Source organism: Denticeps clupeoides, chromosome 20 (assembly GCF_900700375.1).
Source record: "Denticeps clupeoides chromosome 20, fDenClu1.1, whole genome shotgun sequence".
Classification (NCBI taxonomy): domain Eukaryota; kingdom Metazoa; phylum Chordata; class Actinopteri; order Clupeiformes; family Denticipitidae; genus Denticeps; species Denticeps clupeoides.
The window spans coordinates 15,472,847-15,493,101 of NC_041726.1; the positions used below are offsets into that span (position 1 = coordinate 15,472,847).

The 20,255-nt window shown below is 39.1% G+C and overlaps 1 protein-coding gene across 2 annotated transcripts in view; it reads left to right on the plus strand.

Annotated features, from left to right (window-relative positions):
• Positions 1-18,516, plus strand: part of khdrbs3 (KH domain containing, RNA binding, signal transduction associated 3) — a 114,314-nt gene extending 95,798 nt beyond the window's left edge. The window contains exons 8-11 of one of the 2 annotated variants that reach the window (XR_003743374.1): positions 7,787-7,845; positions 12,015-12,134; positions 14,262-14,319; positions 16,576-18,516. Coding sequence is in view for 1 of the 2 variants with exons in the window: in XM_028964780.1 (XP_028820613.1) it covers positions 7,787-7,845; positions 12,015-12,106 (151 nt within the window). In the remaining variant the exon portion in view is untranslated. Of the gene's footprint in view, positions 1-7,786; positions 7,846-12,014; positions 13,002-14,261; positions 14,320-16,575 lie in introns of those variants that run through there. The other variant, XM_028964780.1, reaches the window with a different exon arrangement.
• The last annotated feature ends 1,739 nt before the right edge of the window (positions 18,517-20,255 follow it).

Below are 20,255 nucleotides of genomic sequence, written 5' to 3' on the forward strand. Positions count from 1 at the left end.
ACAAAAAAGACACTTCTGGCTCCATTGGAGTGCCATTACACAGCAGTGGCCCTCGAACTGTCCATTTGGATTCAGTCTTTAATGCTTTCAATGACACACAAAGAAAAGGGAGCGATAAGAAATAAAAAAAAAAAAATTCTGTCTGTCCCCTTTCACAGCAAGATACCCCTGGTTTTGGATGCCCTTTTAGAGGAACGTATAAAGCATACAACATTTTCTCAGAGGCTTGAAGAGTTGCTGGGGGGGGGTTCCACATGACTCACCCATCTCGCATCAGCACATTGTAGCACCCTGAGGATCTGCGTCCACACAGTGCAAGTCCTCAGCAGCTTTAGGATAACAAGGGCAGCAGTTTCTGTCTTTCTTGTGAGTGTAACAGAGGGGAGCCGATCTCTTTCCTAACAAGCTCTTGTGTTTGTTGGGGAGGTAGTGTCTTATTTCTCGCTTTTTAATAAAGGTGATAGGTACAGTGCATGGGAAGGCATTGGAAGTATAATGCAGCGCTTGATGTGTCATGGCAGAACTGCTGAAATAATATTCAGCACTTGGGTTTGTAATAAGCCTCTGGGCTGTGATGTTTCAACAAGCTTACAAGATTTCTGCCTTGTGCCAACAACACTCGCTTTACCTGAGCGTTGCTGTGGTCAGGTCAGATTAAATGTTCTAGGTTTATTCCATGTCTTGGTTCCATATAATGTTAAAAAGAGCCCATTGAATCTGCTCAACAAATGTGATGTAATCATTCATATAGTAAAATTACATTGGAGCAAATTTTTTACCAATAGTTTTACTAATGATAATAGAAATGATGCATGTTGATTCTGTTAAGTTGCAAAGTAGCAGCATTTATTTTGTTACTGTATTAAAAGTTAGATAGTGTCTGGTTGAGTGGTGCGGGTTTGGGAGGAGGAGCGTAATGGAATCGTTGTCATTTAAACACACACGGCCATGGATCTAATGGCTTCCTGTCTGTAGAAGGCAATCCTGGAAACAGTACAGCACAGTAGAAATGAGATACCTTCTCATTTGGTAGACCTGCCCCCCGCTGCAGCCGGCCTCTTTCAGCCAAAGCCTCCTGTCACGTATATTCTTACAGTATAAAAGAAAAAAAAGAAATTTCATATGAGAACAGAACATTTACATAGACAATGGCAATTTATAGAGGATGCAGCATATTTTTTGATGACTGGATCGCACTATTATTTCATGAATGTTTATTTCAAATTTGCTAATTACCAATAAGCCGTCTGTTAGATTCAGCTCTGTCCTCTTCCAGAAAAACCTACAATAAAGAAAATAAGATAAAGAGCAGAATAAAGGACAGACACTGAAAAGCAGGAAGTTCCTGTCTGTTGTCAGAGTTCAGCATCTGCCAGAATGTATTAAATGTGATGGCGTCAGGATTAAGGGTTGACATGATCCTGGTCTAGACGCTGCTCATCCCAATACTTATTTTGACAGAAGTTCAAACTCAAGATGTTGTTGCCAGGGTCAGAAATGAGTAAAGGAACAGTAAGAGCCACCCACTCTTTGTTAGTTTTTTCCACATCGGCACTTGCTTTCTGACCAAGTTATCTCTCTGGAACAAGAACTTTTTTGACCCCTGCCTATTTATCGACACCGAGTTGTGAACGCCCTCTCTGGAAACCGCAACGGATGTTGCCGAACCCTTTTTTCGCCCCCGACAATTCTACTGCAGCAGCCACTGACACATCTGACGCTACCGAGTTTGGCCCACACCTCCGGACCTTGATCAATCCCGCTGCCTATGTGTTGTCCCCTGCCCCAGTAAGTCCCAGATGCCCTTCCTTGCCCAGTGCCCACGCTACCCCCGCCGAACTGGACTCTCCCTCTTCCTGTGCTGCACCGCATCGCTCTCTCCACACCCCTCTAACTTCTCTCCTTTGCGCCCTCCAGTCTCCCGTCGTCCCCAGTTGCAGTGTCCTGTTCCAGCCACTTTGTGCCCAGGCCTCCTTCTCCTTTGACTTTTCCTATGACCGCTAATGTCTGCATATGCGCCTGAGGACTCATTTTGTTCATTTCCCTACAAGCTAATGTTTTCTTACTTCCTTATTTGTGTGTTACCGGTCCAAATAGTTTTAGAACATTCTTCAAATTCTATGAGCTCCTTCATGAGAACAATGGCAGCCTGTTTTTTTTTTATATGCATTAAAATGGTTTCTAGCAGTCTGTACTTTATTACTTAAATAATAAAAAGAGTAATTACTTTTTGCAAAAAGGAAAGTTGTTGCATTTATGCACTAATGCATAAAGTTGAAAAGAAAATATGTCACCAGTCTTCATTGCAAATTTGTTTAAGACTATAGATTTTATATTTCCCTCTGAAATCTATAAACCCAGACATGGTATGAAAGTACACACTTTACACATCTAATGTACATTTTAGATCATATAAAATGCATGGATGATAACGCATAAGCAGTCATATACCAAATGGTTATTCTATTGTCATTCCAGGCGAGGGAGGTTTCCTGCCATTTTCAAAATGTGATGCTTTTCTCTAAATTAAATATTCAGCATAATTTTACTTTACCTTTATCCATGTATCTGTACACCATGTTAATTTGGCTGTCTGTCTATAGCCAAAATAGAAACAATTGAGTGATTTATGCTGGTTGCTTTGTGCTCTTTTTTTATCCTGGAGTCACAGGTTTTCACCCCGAGAATATGGCTTTGCTTTTTGCACCTTGAATGTGTGTAAACCCATTTATTTTTATCTCTCTCTGTTCTTGTCATGTCATGAACTGTCCAGCTGTTGCTACTGACATGCAATCAGCAGTCATACAATCAGTGGGACACGCAGAGTTCATTTTGGACAAGGGGCCTGACGATCATTAGGGCAACCGGAAAAAAAAGAAAAGCCTTTTGTGCCATTTGTATAGGGTGCATTGTTACCCAGTAGGATTTTTTCTTCCTTCTGTCTGTCTTTGAATAGGTCCAGTGTAGAAGTAAGCAATCAGAATTTCCATGTGGTTAAAAAAATAATAGTATAAAAAGGTCAAATGTAGCTTTCAATAGTCTGTCATTCTCAGCACATGGACTGTGTGTGTGTGTGTGTGTGTGTGTGTGTGTGTGTGTGTGTGAGCATGAAAAGGGCAGGGTACGCACATCCAGTAAGTAGGTGGATTGGTTCATATAAAAAAATGCCACCCATTCTACAGCTACTCGGGGTGTAGCTACTAGGGATGAAGCAGACAGACTTGACAAGACAGTGTAGAAACCCTATAGAAATGTCCCGCAGAAAAGGGTGAATAATAGCCTTGTAAGCAAACATCGTCCACTGGGGACATGTACTACATCATTCAGATTTACCATCACCATCTGTTATACGACAGCGGGTGCAGCCACATCGGTACTTAAACCCAGTCATTTGTGGCGATGACATATGCTGTGCAGCTGAAGGAGGTTGGGCCGGGCCGGGACGGTACCTGTTGGAAGACAAGCGTAGATGGCTGCCGGAATCCTGTCTCATTGCCTATGCCTAAGGTTAACTAACGAGTGACCCGTTCATGTTTATTGTCGTGATAACAGCCGGTTGAGGATGACTGGTGGCCACCAGGACTTCATGTTTAGATGGATGGAATAGAAGAGACATCCAGCAAATGTCAGGCGACAGAGAAGAGATTTTTTTTTTAAAGCCCAGCTTTAAAAGATTCCTCAATAAACAGATATCCTCAGTTGTTAAGAGCTGCATTTACCAACTAAGAATACTTGTTAGAGTTAAGCCATTCCAATCCCACTCTGATTTGATTACCATGTGTCCAGCTTTTATTTGTTTGTGACTTAACTAATGTAACTCACTTTATTAATGAACTCTAATTAATATATCAATGATTTTGCTTCGTTTCGGATTAGTCTGATTCATTAGTGTGGCAGAATATAGAAAATAATACACCATCCTATGTGTCTGAACTGCTGGTCTCATACATACCTTCACACTTTCTTTGTTCTTCTGGACAAATTGTTGTTACTGTGAAAGTCAAACATGAAAACTAGGGGTGATCGTGCTTTCACATTTTTAGCTCAGAAATTATGGAATGCTTTAACTCCAAAAATTACATTAGCACCTTCGATTCAATCTGTTAAATCTAGACATAAAACATGTTTTATACAATGTGTGACAAATCCTTGTATGTTTGTCTGTATTGCATTTTACGTATTTACGCGCCATTGTCTTTGTGCTCTAAAAATACATTTTGATATGATTTAAATTTGGCAGTATGTTGACCAAGTAAAGAAAATGTTAAGATGCTATCAAAACCCCCAAAAATGTATCCAGTTGAGATTGCAGCAATTGTATTTGTACTTTATACAAAACACATGAAAACACATGTTAGTATAGATTGATTTTAATTTTCTACTCCATTTTAACCAATTTTATCAATCATAACCACTATGATTTTACTTCTCAGACTTGGTATGCACAAACACAGGTCACATTCACATTGTTTTGTTTGCATTGAACAAAAAAATTAATAAAACTAAGCTTGAAACTGCACGTGTCAGTAGATCCAAAGCACTACAGAGGCAAAATAAATCAATGGGCCTCTTAAAGTCCCTTGTCCAAAAACAAAAATGAAAATAATGAAAATTGAACATACACCTCCTTTAAAAACCACTGTTACAATTAGTTACTTGCATATTGTGAGATACTTTTTGGTATTGTGAGACACTTTTTGTGAGACACATTTGAGGTATTGAGTGACAGCAGAGAGAAAACATGTCTCTGATTTCATTAGAGGAAGCGTGGCTGCTGTTTGTATTGGAAAGTCCATTTCTGGCTTGTGTGAACAATCGCAGTGATGCGATTGGTTGGTTGGCTGGTTGACCGTATTTGGCTAAAGGGAATCAGTGCAGAGCTTCCCAGACGAGAGCCGAGCTCTAGATCTGGAGTAAATGTGCAGGTTGATGGACGATGAAGCGCGAAGGAGAGAGCAAGGCCCTGCGTCAGTATCGACGAAATGTCACAGCGGAAATTAGGGGTGCCTAAAGGCTTTTTGGCACGTAGCTCAGAGAAAACGGACTGACTTCAGAGCAAATCTGATACATATCAGTCCTGTTATGATCCAAAAGGAAGTACCTGAATTCGTCCAGTGAGCAATGCTGCCTTTACCAACCCCCTGGTCAAACCCAGGTGGAGTGAGTGGTAGAGGGAGGCTTCATGCAGAACACAGGAAGCACCAGGATGCTCCACGCTCAGTTTCTATTATATAAGACACAAATGTGTTCAGGATTTACAGAAATTAACAGATAAAGGGGAGGGGAGGGACTACATACCTGGCCAGCCCCTTTTTGTTTGTGCAACTCGTTCTGACACCCAGAAGACAGACATTAATTATGTTTTTATAAAGTAGTTTAAAATTGGAGGAGCCAGTGAGGATAGGATGACTGACAGTTCCATTTTCAAAGAACACCAGAAACAGGATCTCCGTTTTAGTCATCTTGGGACCACACCCACCACCAAACCAAAATGCTGATTTTCAACACTTTATTTCAAGCATTCTGATTGACAAATGAATGGACGTGACATTAGATGCTTCACTTCATGGAGCAACAAAACGGCAAACGCTCCCATACCTGCCTGTCTTTAGGAAGACAGTCCCAGTGAACCCCCTCAAGCAAACACAATGACAAGTCAAAGAAGTGCCTGTCTGTTGCAACTCCTTTTATTTCTCAGCCACTGCAGGTTTAAGACAAACGAATGACATACTTATACAGCGGAGCCTTTGAATATAAAGGGAAAGAAAAACATCTTATATAAAACCTGAACAGGAATAACTCGCCCCCCCTCAAATTTCCTTTTACTCATCAGCTGTTTGTTCTTATAAAAAACAGGAAATCAGGGCCGGCTTGGCCAAGGCTGGTCCATTGCCATCAGAGACTCGTGCCCATGACTGACAGCACAATGATGAAGGGGGGGTTGGGGACTCAGCTGTGAGGGACACCTCAACCGATCGCCATGGCAGCCATGTGATGTGTTACCTCTCGGAGCCTGAGTGATGGCAGTGATTCTGAACATCGCCACTTCTGTATTGCCCTGTCAAAAAAGTGATTGGACATCCAGAGGGGGACAAACCATATAACAATAGAAGCTAAATAAATGAAAACACAATGTGGGACAGACTTTTTTTATCATTATTATTTCCTATTACTGTTGCCACTTCTGATATATATTCGTATGCATGCATGCAAGAATACTAACGTTGCAGAAGGAAATTGCTAAAAACACAAGCTATTTGATTGTAGATGTAGGACGGCTCTCTTTGAAATGATTGATGTCTCACTGCTTCTTGTTTTCAGATTTTGTGGTAGTCCCTAAATACCACTTATCAGGTAATTAGGTGGTTTATTAGTACATTTTTTGGGGACAGGAAAATGCACTTGACTCTCTGGCCTTTGAGCAAACCAGGCAAAGGTTTAGACTTTGTTCTAGGAAATTGTTTTCCATCTCAACAAGGAAATGATTATGTTGCTCTCCAAGCTAAAGACTCTTCTGTCTGAGTCTCATTTACACTTGTCATCATGCCCTCCTCCTTTTTAGCTTTTCAGTTTGGGTTGCCACCTCTGAATGATCCAATTTCCCATGCCTTCCTGATAATCCTGGAATTGCATTAATACTGTAAAGGATTAGAGTTAGGAATGGGGTTAGTTTTATTCCAGGCTAAACAGTAAGACATGGATATTCTGGAATTATACCGGGATAATTCTGAAATTTGGTAATCAGTCGGGAAAGAAAAATAAAAATCCATTTCATGTCTCCAAAATCCAGAGATTTTGTATGTAGATCAAGGGTTCTCCACCCTGTTACTGGAGAAACCCCCTGGATATGTCTTTCCAGCCAGAGCTTAATTTGAATAGGGAAATGGTATGGAGCGGGTAGAACCATGATGACACACATTAGTATAAATCAAAAGCTAAAGATGTACCAGAAGCTATATTGCAGCATTTGTCCTCAGTGATTTACAGAAAATTCACATTTACCTAAATAACCAGATTAGCTGTGTGCAATGTTAGCATCTTCATACTAATTAAAAATGGAAAGGTAGAGTTACTGGGGCAATTATCTGGAAAATGAAATCTATTTCTGGAATATTTGCACTTTTACCTGTCCTAATATTTAAGATGAGTACTTAGATAATGTGGAACATCATTTTATTTCATTGTTTGAAAAAAAACCCGGAATGTTCTGCAGACATTTGAATCATGGTTAGCTCTCGCAATCTAAAATTTTTACTCATTTCAATGATTTTCAAGGCAAATTAATATCATAACCCAGACGTTCAAACTTCTGTTTATACATGTTATATTGAATAGCACATCAGGCTTAATTAAAATATTCACACTATGCACCACAGTTTAACTCTTAGTACTGGCTACCAGCACTCGTGTAGCTTTTAAAACAGTGACATTGTTGTCTCGTGCATCACACCGTCTTGGTTATTTTAGTTGCATATATTAGTATTGCATAAACATTATTTTATTGGTGCAATAGTTTTGTCTGAATGCTTGCAGAGTTCACATATTTATATTGTGGAAGTTGGTTTTAACAAGTGAGACTAGTTCAAACTGCTTCTATGGCTTTTGTCATAACTTTATATTAAACTACCCAGTAGTAAGGCACGACAAGCACCACATACATGTCACACTTGTTAATAGTTCTGACCACAAGTTATGGGGATAAAGAAATTTTAATATCAAAATGTCCCAGGCATCACGTCGAGAATCATCCACTGGTTAACACCGTCTTCTTTCTGTTCTTCTGCAGCTCAGATGACTACTACGAATATGGACACAGGATCAGCGGCGAGTCTTATGAAGCATACGGTGAGTTCTTCCAGATTCCTCATAATAGGATGAAGGTGATTATCCTGTCCACATTACGGGTGGATTTGCATGTCGTTAGTTTGTCGTTCTGAATCTTCCCCGCTGATTCCATTATTTAATGTGATCATAGCCGATATCCCCTTCTATGTGACAGAAGGATTTGGTGGTCTTAGTATTTGTCTTAACACTGAACACTCCTGCTGTAATGATACTTGGGTTTCTTGGGCAAGAAATTCTATAGATTGAGCTGGAAATGTGCAATATATTTGTCTGTAGGAATTGCAGAAGATTTGTTGATATATGTGTTAGATCTTTTTATGAGTTATTATTTATTTATTGGTGTCAATAAAATAATAGAAAATTTATTTGGTTAATCACACTTCCAGCTTCTGATTATTCAAGTTTAATCACAATTTAAATCAGTAGTGTTTTCTTGTATTTCTTTAAAAAATATATGTTTGTTATGAATATTTGGAATCATGTAATGAAGGTGAATTTAATATTGAATTTGTCGTGTCAGCATGCACGCCCTCCAAAAATGGAAGCCAGAAAATATCTGTCTTCAAAATATCATACAAAGAACAGCAAGAAACATCACAAACGATCAGTTATTCACCGATGCATGTAAATCCCTCCATGTAGATGATGTAAATCTTACTTAATGAGCTGGTATTAGCCAGTTGATCCATAGGTTCAAATACCATGTGTCCCTGAGCAAGACACTAAATTGCTCCTGATAGCAGTAATTAGTCAATGTGAGTTGCTCTGGAGTATCAGCTAAATTAATAACGAATCAAACTGAACTAAACATACAAAATGCACATCTATAAAAAACAAAGGTGTGCTGTGATGTGGTTAAAGTGCCTAGGTTATGTGTTCAATGCAAACTGCTACACCCATCATAGTTCATTTAAGTGATATGTTCAATATACCATTTGTATATAAAATATGTTCTTTAGATTTTTTTCCATTTAAATATGTACCGTGAACAGTGGGGTCCATGATAGACGCCACATTGGTCTGATCTGCGAGGATTCCAGTCACTGTAGTTCAAACACTACCTGGATTATAATAATTATACACAAGTTAACTGCAATAGCCTTCATATGGCATATGTATTTCATTGTAATCCAGTGCTGACCAGAGGACAATGGGTACTTCTTGCTGAGTCTAGGTTCCTCTCAAGGTTTTCTTCCTGTTAGAGGAAGAGCCACTGTTGCCTCTGGCTTGCTCAGCTGGGGCTTTAAGCACTGCTCTATTTGTATGGCGCTTTGTGACAATGTACTTTTTAAAAAGTGCTATATAAATAAAGATTGATTGATTGATTAAAATGCACACAGTCACCATGAAGAAGGCTTCAGTATTGAACCCTGTGTACATAAAGTAGTGCATTCAAACAAAGTGCCTGAGTGACAAAAAATGGCCTTCCAGTGACAGCCAATTGTTCTCTGCTTTTTCACTAACAGCCTATCATGTTTGCTGTGTACTGAGGATGCAGATGCAGGGTTCTCCATGCATAGTTTGTATTCAAAAAACAACACAGACACGCCCTCAAATAACAAAGTAAAATAAATCCACCGCCCCACCTCAGGCTCGCATTAAAACTAATTTACAATACCAAAATAAAGTCTCTGGGGGAATCAGGGAGAGACAGAAGGCTGAACCCAGCAAGCGAGGAGCTTTATCGTGCCTGGGGAGTCCAGCCTGGACAAAGTTGACAGCCTGGTTGGCTGTGGAGTCAGGATTTACATGAGGGGTTCCTGGAAACGAAATGCACAATAATCACAACGGTGACCTTTGAGTTACGAGTCCACTTCCTTACCCGCTAGGCCACTGCCCCACGCTTATAATGTGTTCTTATAATCTCAATTAATAATCCTGCATTTACAAAATGCATAAAGTAGTATTGAAACAGCAATATTGAAACATGAACACCATACGTTACTGCACGTTTGGCAAAATGGATAAATTAATAAAAATTTAGGGGACAGGTGACATCCTTGTGTGCTTTTAATGGGCTTATGTTGCGTTAGTGCCACTGTCCTCAACTACAGATGCTATTATTAAAATATATGCATGCATATACAATAATTTTATTAAGCCTAGAGATAAAAAAAAAAAAAAAAAAAGATTAGCCATGCTGGTGCAAGAGCACCCTCACTCAGCAAACACAAGGCCATGCTGGTCAAGCCTTTCTGTAATGCGACAGACCCTGCAAGGATGGAAGCTTTCATTAAAGGCTATTGGTCTGGAAAAAAATTAACTAAACAAGAGTCTCAGCTGACTCAGGATAACACAAAGAAGGCCACTGGCTGCCTGAACGAAACTGGTTTTGGCTAATGGCGCCTGTAACCTTTCGTGTGGAGACTCCGTTTAATCCCCATTTCAAGCGAGACTGATCCTCAGTAGTGACAGTGATGTGAGTGTGCTGAAGGCTAAACAGTTGACATTAACTGAAGCTCAGAGGCACGTTAGCCTAAAACCACTCGGTGGCATCGGGGAATAAACATCATATCAACACGTGTGAGTTAAATGCTGCATAACTCATTTGGGTCATACTTTATTTTGCGAGGCCTTTATTACCAAACATGGAAAAGGGCCACAGTTATACTGTCATCTCAAATTTATGTTAGTTTGGGAAGATACATTTTGCAAATGCAATCGTGCCTCTTGGTAACCTAATTTTGTTTTTAATGTATATGTTATGCTATCCTTATTCATTTATTTTTTGGTTTAAAATTTTTTTTTCAAAACTTAAGACAATTACACATTGCAGTCGACAGCTGTTGAAGTTATTGGTAGTCAGGTTTGTCAAGTAAACATGGTTCCTCATGCAGTCACAACAAAATAATTAATTTTCAACTCACTTGGCTGAGCAAGGAACTGTTATTTAATTTATATAATCAGTAATTTGCATGATTGAAATATGCAGTAAACTCCACATGAATTTATTGGCAATTTTAAAAGGAAAGTCAGGTCAGGCATTTCAGCCATTAATTTCTTTGTTCAAGCATCAAATGAGACACAAGCACAGAAGAAAATTAAGGATACTGGGCGAAAGAGAGATTTAGCACCACAGGTGCCAAAAGGAACTTTTTATTTAAAAAAAGTCAATGGACACAGGGACAGCTTAGGGTCATGGCCACAGGTACGGGCTGAAGTCAAGGGCACAGGGACAGCCTGAGGTCAAGGGCACAGGACAGGTTGGAGTCATGGGCATGTCCCTGTGCCCTTGACCTCAGGCTTGGACTGGTGAAAACGTAGGAGGAACCTGAATGTGGAGGGTTCCATGTCCCCTGATGGGGAATTTCCAGGATCTCAGGGAAAATTTTGATCAGGTCCTCTCCAACTCCACCTCTGGTTCCAGCTCATATTCAGTCCACTAGCTACCACAAGTCCTCCCATGGATACATCTATTTCTCTTCTTCATCATTCTAGTCTGGCCTGCCAAGGAGCTCCAGGACAATGAAGAGTGGCAGGCTTATTCCATCACCTTTCAAAGTACTGCTGCTTCCTCAAAACCTGGTGGAAGTAGACACGAAACAGCACAAAAACAGAACTCACGAATACCAATTCAGAGTCATGAATCTGAGGTTCAGATATATGTTAAAGTGATCAAAAATGAGTCCTTATGTAGTGTGGTGCAGGGTATTGCAAAGGCCAAGGTACAGGTGATCTCTCAATATTAGGAGTCACACAGCAGGTGAGGGTGAACAGGGCCGATGTCAGTGTACATATGAGGGAATTAGTGCCTGTGATTATGAATTATGATATGGAGTCGAATGGGATCAAGAATATATCCTATTCTTGATCCCATATGAACTTTACTACCTTTTACATTAACTGTTTATCTTTGTAAAAGCAAAATGCTATGAAACAACATTTATGGAGCTATCCAATGACACTGATCACCTCAAAAATTTTATTTGGCTGATGCTAGATCTGTCCATCTTATTAATAAGCTCTATTGCTTATTTTATGCATATTATTGCCACATTTTTTCATACATTTTAACAATGATGTTATTAAATATGCCTAATGTGCCAAGTCTTGTTTATTTCCTGTTTTTTTTACATTTTTTTTTTCCAGCACTGCTAGAATCAAGCAACTCACATTAATATATGTCCTAATGGGATTATCCATCATTCCTCATCATTTGCTTTCACCAGGTCAGGAGGAGTGGACCAACAGTCGGAATAAGGCCCCCCCATCCCGGACCACTAAAGGCGTTTACAGAGAGCAGCCGTACAGCAGATACTGAACTCTTTATCCACACCAGGTCACCCCAAGTAATGGATTTTCTATGGACTACCCCCCTTCTTTTTTAGAAAAATATCTAACAAAACAGACAAAAATAACATATTATGTGAAGAGCAGAGGAGGCGAGAAGAGAAAGACATCTGGGCCATAAATGAGTTTTAGGTCAACCTGCCATTTACTGTTTGTACCAGGGAACATGCGTATATAACACAGATTCTAAACGTAATCATAATCACAAATATTGTCCCGGTTTACAAATTCCTAATGCAAGCACACAGTTGAGGGAGGGTATCATTACATTGTTAGCTCTTTAGGATATAGAGGTGAAGTCTTTGTAGATACTTTTTTGCTGATGGCCAACCGGTTTTAAGTGTGTCCCTTGTAAATTCTACCTTAATGAAAATGACATTGAAGAAAAACGAACTACTTATTGTTGTAATCCTTCTTTTTTGTAATTTAGTATTAAGGGGCTTATAGAAGCATGTTGTGAAATTCCTTGTGTGTAGCTGTTATTAAAATTGAATTTTTGATTAATCTGAAGGGGCGGGTGGGGGGTTTGCATAGGTGTATATGATTTTGTGTTTGCCGTTATTCCCTTTCCTCATTCATCGTGAACAGGATCTCTCACTTTTTTGTCCTTAATTGATCTGTCGTTAAGAAGTGTTGCAGTACTGTTTCTCCTTTCCTCAGACAGATGCAGATTAAACTGGTTCATAGAGTAGAATGGCTGACTCTATGTATATATATATATAAAAAAACTGAAATACATTCAGATAATCTCCTAATCTCCTCATAAAAACAAAAAGCCAAAAAGCCCAGAGATGTAAACATATTATCACTGTCTGCTTGTGTAAGCCCTTTAAGCCCAGTTCTACAATAAAATTTTTGAAAGAAAATCCTTGTGTTTGAGAGATTGTCTACTGAAGAAGAGATAAATAATCTAAACTAATATTTAATGTTGTTGAATTCCATTTTTTGTTGAATTGATTTTTTTTAACAAAGTTAAAGAAAACTTAAAATAAACATGTAAAATTGCTTAAAATGGTATTAAAACAATTAACCAATTTAATTTCTAATACAAGTAATGGTGAAAACATATACTTCTATGCTATGTACTTTATGTTGAAGTTGCTTTGTAAAAAAAAAAACAAGTCACCTAATTCTTCAAAATTTTACTATACAGTATAATTCAAACTAAAGCTCTTCATCCAGTTGGAACATCAGGCTTTTTAATGTATTGCAGTTGCCTGAGCGTCAGTTTGAACAATACTTGTAGCTAATGGAAAAGTCAAGTCCCAGCTGTGTATGCATAATGCATTATCCGGGTATTTGTACCACATTCATGCTGTGTTGAGAGTGCAGAGTCAGTGCAAGCTGCCATTCGCTACAGAGGGCCCAATAAGTCATGCAGGTGAAATTCCACTTACACCAGTGATATATGAATTTGTCAAGAAATTACAGATGCTTCGATAATGCATTAGAGACAGCTGTATGATATGACAATATATAAAATATATATTTTTTAATGTGACATACTAGAGATTGAATCTAATGTAAAGAAAATGGCAAATTTCTAGGGTGGACTTCTTTTAACAATTGGTTGGAGGTGGGGTGGGGCTTATTTCTGTTGTTGTTTTACTCTCTCTCCCGACCTCTGGTCATGTTACCATCTCCCAGTCGACTAAACAGCGTGCTCCTCTAAAAGTGTCCGATGGCCTCCGTACAGCGAGGATGGCAGTAGCTGTTAAAAAAGACCCTCCATTGCTCAAGGTAATCAAACCCAAGCCATTTAACCATACCCTAATAGACTGACATAAACCTGTTTTTAAACCCAATCGCAAGGCCTGAAAATTAATGTTGTGTAATTATGATGTGTTCTTTGATTAAAACACACACAAAAAAGAAAGAAACCAGAACAGAAAAGAAAACTTTCAAAATTACACTGCTTAATATAATTAGATGTAATTAAACTTGTAACAAAACATTATAAAAATTCGTATGCACTAACTTTATTATAAGACAGCAATAATTTTTTGTGTGAAATGAACATGAACGTACATGAGGTGTCAGAGGCTGTCTTGCTTCTAATGCTATCTGTTGCTATGTTTAACATGTTCACTGTTTCTGTTTAAATCGTGCTGCCTATGCTTTTTCAGGGGACTGGAACGTACGGGCCATGAAATCAGAAGACTGCTCTTCATGGACTTTTCACAGGTAGGAAAAAAGGTGCTCATTTGACTTATGATTGATGAAAGTGATGGAAGTTAAGTGATTGTTATTGTGATACACTGCAGTACAGCACACAGTGCACACAACAAAATGTGTCTTCTGCTTTTAACCCATCGGCCAAAGTGAGCAGTGGGGATGGCAGGGATCAACAGTATCATTTCAACCAACCCTCAAGAATTCTCCACAAATTTTGGTCAATCAGGGCAACCCTTCTGCAAATTTGACTATAGAAATAAGAAAAACTGTTGCTGTGCTCTTAAATCAGCTTTTATACTGGAGTTACTGTGAGATTCTATGGATTTTAACATTTAATTAATTAATTAATTATTAAGTTAATTAGACTCATATTTATTTGGGCCTGTCAGTATGACAGGCTGTCGGGAACATTCAGAAAAACACGAAAATACACGTAAAGCCAGGGAAAAAGCAAAGGAAAACATGTCTTGCGTTCAATGCCGCCACACTAAGCTTTTGAAATGCACAGAAACAACAGAGAGGCCTTAAATGCTAATTTTAGCATTTATTCTACTAGCCGAGACTACTACCAGCTTTAAGACACAGTTGAAAACTGACTTGTTTCAGACGAGTCTAACACTAACACTAACACACACATGCACACACACTGCACCAAAAAAAAAAAATTAACAATACCCTAGCATGTTCTATTCTTGACAAGTTAGGCCTTATCAGGGCTCAAAATCTATAGAAACTGAATGAGAATTGCTGGTGTCTTCCTCTTGTAAGTCGTTTTGGATAAAAGTGTCTGCTATGTAAAGCAAATTAAAAAGTAAAGTACAGTAAAGCAAAGCAAAGCATTGGTAGCATTATGAAAACATGCCCTGCTTATAGACGCTTTGACTGAAATGCACAACAATTTGGATCTAGCCTCTCTAAATGTGTCCTCTTTAATGCGTGCTATTACTTTTATAATGATCCGAGTGGGTGTGGCGAAGTTATTAACGTTCAAACAGAGACAATTTCCCACAGGAAGGATTTGAATGCTAATTTTAGCATTGGTAGCATTTTAAAAACACCCCAATTACATTACATTACATACATTACTACAGAGTCATTACCAACACTGACCTTCAACACAATCAAAACCTGAGACTTCATTAAGATGCATGATTCTTCGACCACTTTCTTACGACCGCCTGCTCCTTCGACCACTTTATTACGACCATCTGCTCCTTCGGCCACTTTATTATGACCGCCTTATGACTCCTGCAACCAAGCCCAGACGGGCCCTTTAAAAATATTTCCTGGATTTTTGGTTTCTAATTCCATTTTATAATTTTGTCAGCAGTTCTTTTAGTAATTTTATTGACAAAACAACTTTGTTGCTTTAATGTGCATTTTATTAAGAAATATTTCTATATATTTTTATTTAGCATATTTCTATTTCTTGGGCTGTTTGGAAAAGTTTCTTCGAACATTCAGAGCAATGCTGTTTTTTTCTCTTAGGTCAAAGTTGTGTTTCATTAGTTAGACTAAATGTGAATTAAAAAAGATTCTTTAAGGAACTGGTTAATCTTCATACATGCAGTAAGAATGATTCAAATATACACATTTAAGACAAACTGCTTAGATATAAATGTGCACAGATGTGCATAGACTATGCACAGAAGCAAAAGCCCTAAAACACTCTCGCAAACCCATCTACACACACACACACACACACAAAAGTCATGTTTTATTCATGAGGAATAGCTGGAACAGGGAAAAAGGGAACTAAAGGAAACACCATTAAAAAGGCCAGACAACATCCTATAGACAGACCCCCTACTGGGCCCTTCATTACAAGACCCCTGCTAATCACTTTAGTCTAATACAGGCCCAACGCACCCCTCAGTGCCAAGTGGGGGCAGTGCCACCCCTTTGTGCCCCGGTGATTAGTGTCTGCCTTCGGCCTCTGAGGACCAGCTTTTTGTGTCATCTAAGCCCAGATAGGAAGCCTTTCAGGCCAAATGAGAGCTCGAGAGAGAAAGAGAGAGAGCCGGGTGCCTTTTTAAAACCCAACGAGATAATGACTTATTGATTGTTTTTGACAAAAATCCATTAGCTTCACAGAATGGTCGACTAAATGTATCTCCAAGAGGAACATATGTTATAAGTGATTAAAGACTGGCCCTTTTATGTGGCTGTCACTGTGGCGGCTGTTGTTTGTTGTTATTGCTGAACCCCCTCATGCTGTTTTTTTTTTTTTTTTCCTCTCTTCTCCCCCCTCCTTATCTTTTTCAGAAAAAAAGAGACAGGTATGAGATGCTATTACCCAGGGCCAAAGTGACAAGGACAGTCAACACAACAGCAATAACCACAAAACGAGACATGCTGAGAAACCCGGAAGACGTCTGGAGACTATCTGAAAAAAAAATTTTGGACGCTCCTCAGGATTTCCCCAATACACTTTTTTTCTCCTGTCTCTCTTTTCAATGCCTCTTTCGCAACTTCTCAGCAAAGACTGACCAACAAGTATGCTGAAAAGGACTCGGTTCTCACTCTGATGTTGTTCTGGGAAGAATGAATGAGCTTGTATCAAGCATAAATGAGGTAGAGCCGTTTTGAAAAAGGAATCTGGTACCCCATTTAAACTTGAGAAATGTTCCACACTTCATTAAGCATTTTAGAGAAAACTTCAGAGTGAGTTTGGGAGTTTACAGAAGATGAATGATGGTTTCATTTTATTACAGAAGTGCAGACACAAAATTAGTTCCTACAGAGAATCATTTTGCATTTTAAAGTCGCACAACAAACCGTACTTCCATGTGACTTATGGAACGCAGTGGATATTTCTTGAATTTGGGGCATAAAATGAAAAGAGGAGACAATGGACAGTGGACAAGTTGACAGGTGAACACGTTGAAAAAACAAGTAAATTGCAAAAAAAAGCTTGGAGCACAAGTTGGTTTTGAGATCATGCATGTTTTCTTCTGAGAAACCGTGTCCACTATTCTGGACAATTCGAACAAATGTCCCAACCTGCAAATTTCTGCACATTTGAATAGAGACCAATTATCCTTCCAACAGTTTTGATTTCATCACCAATCTCACCCTCTTCAATTCAATGATAATCGACGTAGAACACAACACTGAAGAACTTTACACAATCCACATAGCTAATCACTCACTTCAACTAAACCACTCTGGCATAAATCATTATGATGCTTGTATTCTGTAAACAACATTTAATGCAAGCAATGTTACCAACAGCAGTGACTTCATTTCATGTTTGAAATGTGAATACATGTAAAGTCACTTTAATTAGGTCTTAATATTGCTCTTTTGTGTTAGTTTTGTCCCTATAGGGCCATTTTATATAAAGCTGGGCAGCCAACTGCGGAAGGTGGTGGACAGTTGCAGGGCCACAGCGTGTCTGGATGAAATGTGTGCTTCCCTGCTGAGCCGTGTCTGGGATTATTTGGACAACCCAGATGGAGAGAGTTATGCCACTGGGCAGTTTCCGCCTACTGATGTAGGGGCTTAACTGGACGAGTGGCAGGAAGCTGAGAAGAGACTTCTTACATTTTAATAAATCCACCCTTGACATATTTGACAAAAATGGTGCTTTTTACCATCTCTATAAAGAAATCTGATGGCATCTAGGGGGGCAGATTAGACATTTTCCCTAAAAGGTAGTGTTTCCTGGCAAAAGCCTGGCATTGATATATGGAACCTTAAAAAATTTGAGAACTGTCCACAAATCCAATATCCTATTAGAAGAAAATCAGCAGTAACTTACAGACAGTAACAATGGAAACGTGGGCTGCTGATCTTCAGTGACAGGTAATGTCATTCCTATGGCAACTCAATGGTTCCCATGCATTTTAAACTGAGAGTTCAAAATGCTGTCAGTATGAAGAGTACTGGTAAGGAGATGACTGAAACTTACTTGGCGAAAGAGAAATCTTTGACACTGTCTCTGGACCTTGAATCCAAATCCAGGCCTTGACTTCAGGAGGTTATTGATTTTGATTGGCCAGTAAAGATTCACATCTTCAGTAGATAAGTAGATTGTAAATTGGTAATTATAACACACCTATCTAGTACTATTAATTCAGTTTCATATACAGAAGAGTATATAAGCGAATACATTTTTCTTCATGCTTATTTTCTTAAAATATATTAAAGGTCCCCTGACCTGAACTTTGCTTTTAGTGGTCCCCTAATACTGTATCTGAAGTCTCTTTCAGAAATTCAGCCTTGGTGCAGAATTACAGCCTCTTTGATCCAGTCCCATAATCAGATTTCCCCATTTCGGTGTCTGTAGCTTTAAATGCTAATGAAGAGGAGAGAGGCGGGACAAGGACGGGAGCGGCCTATAAAAGTGAGGAGGCATTCACGGAAATTATGTCAACCCGATTCACCAGCAACATCGTTTGGCGCAGAAACGGCGTCTTGTCAGCTTTAAAATGTACCCATTGGTTCTTCAGAGTCTCACGTGACAAAACTAAAAAATAATAATAATAATTTTTTACATGCAATCACCAAGCAACTGCAATGATTTACACGGTTGGAAGCCTTGATGGTCAGTGGTGATAACATTTTAGGGGAGGGGTGGGAAATTCTCTGGGCGAAAAAGCATATGAAATGGCAGGTAACCTTTCCCCTTATGACGTAATAAGGGGACAAATTCCAGATCCGCCCATCTGTTGCTCTCTGAATGGTGAAGCAGAATAACCAAAGCACTCTTTAGACCTATCGGCAGGCTAGGGGACCTCGTATTTATGTTATATAATCTCACAAAAGTGACATTTACATGTCAGGGAATTTGGTTTAGCATGGCTAACTGGCTAGCCAGCTAAAGATTGACCATAAAAGTCCATCCAGTTTTTTTCTTCATTTCAGAGAATTTCCCTGTTAAGCACTTGAATGCATTGAATGCAAAATGTAATTAATGTAATTCCCAGACTGGGAAGTAGGATCTTACAGGAAGCACTTCGAGGTGCCATTAGTACTCCTTCATCAAGACTTTCTGTTGCATAGAAACCTCAGTACCTCTTTCTGTCACTTCATATGTCTGTGACCCACCACTGTGACCTATTACTTGTTTTCTATACAATTATTTTATAGATTTTCTTTGCGTTTTGCAACAGCCACAACCAGACATCTCCTGTGTGCCTGTAAATGCCGTTTCCTTCCCAGCCAGGCAGAGAGGCAGAGCTCGCTGCGGGGGCTCAACCCAGCCACCAGATTAATATTGCACTAAGCTGCGGGCGTGACAGTGTATTGCTGGAAATGACAGACCTCTAATTACATTTTATTTTGCTCATTGTGGACTCTCTAATCTTCTCCAGTGAATGAATCACAAGTCTTGGCCTGTGTGAGAGGAGACTCTGGACTGCTCAAAGAGAGATGTCAAAGAAAGCCCAGTCATCATATACTCTGCACAATGCAGAAATGTAAAACCTTCTCAACTCTTATTTAACATGTTAAGCAGACTGGATGTTTGAAAAAAAATATGCAAATGTCATCCTTATTTTTATTTTACATCAGATCAGTTCTAACTCGGATTATTGTAGGTGAATCGAATACAGGAAATGTGATTTTGATGGCCCACCAGATCTTAAGACTGTATAAACAAGGGAATGAATGTCTTTGTGGGTCTGACAGGCTGGCTGCCTGTAGAGGAGTTGCTGATCAGTGTGAAAATTGTCAATCATATTCTAAGGCCTTCATTGACCAATCAGATCCCAAATGAATACTTTTAGAGGAGATATTATAGCAATATGTTCATCCATCCCAGAAACTGCGTTTCTGCTACGTAATGTGTTGTGATTACCCATCCCCAAAACTGTAAACTTACACTTAATAGATGTGTTAAGGTTATATGACATGGTCAGTCCTGTTAATTTCCCTTCCTGAATCACCCAGGTTTGAATACTACTCTCATTCAGCCATCAAATGCATCTCCCCCATCTCCA